The sequence below is a fragment of the Bison bison genome, unplaced genomic scaffold (assembly GCF_000754665.1).
Source record: "Bison bison bison isolate TAMUID 2011002044 unplaced genomic scaffold, Bison_UMD1.0 scf7180017864201, whole genome shotgun sequence".
NCBI lineage: Eukaryota > Metazoa > Chordata > Mammalia > Artiodactyla > Bovidae > Bison > Bison bison.
The window spans coordinates 963203-963458 of record NW_011494773.1 but is presented as its reverse complement, the minus strand read 5'-3'; the positions used below and the strand labels follow the sequence as shown (position 1 = coordinate 963458).

Below are 256 nucleotides of genomic sequence, written 5' to 3'. Positions count from 1 at the left end.
GGGCATCAATCCCCGAGGACGGGCTGGACGGCTCGGTCTTGATGAAGGAGCCGCAGCTGGAGCCCAGGTGCCGGTCGTCTGCGGACATCCTGTTCAGCAGCCTGGGGACACAGAGAGCAGGAGTCAGCTCGGAGAGGGTGCGGTGCGTGTGACGTCCCCAGGAATTAGCTCTGGGCTCCGGGCACCGGGTGGGTGGGGTGGCTGGGAGGGGCCTTATGCTAGGTATTGGTGAGATAAAATGCTGGCGGGGGTGGGG

General features: G+C 65.2%; 1 protein-coding gene across 1 annotated transcript in view; it reads right to left on the bottom strand.

Moving 5' to 3' along the window:
* The window catches only part of ESRRB (estrogen-related receptor beta), a 184044-nt gene that overhangs the window by 55698 nt on the left and 128090 nt on the right, over positions 1–256 (bottom strand). The window contains exon 2 of the mRNA XM_010844374.1: positions 3–101. Coding sequence (XP_010842676.1) covers positions 3–101 — 99 coding nt within the window. The remainder of the gene's footprint in view (positions 1–2; positions 102–256) is intronic.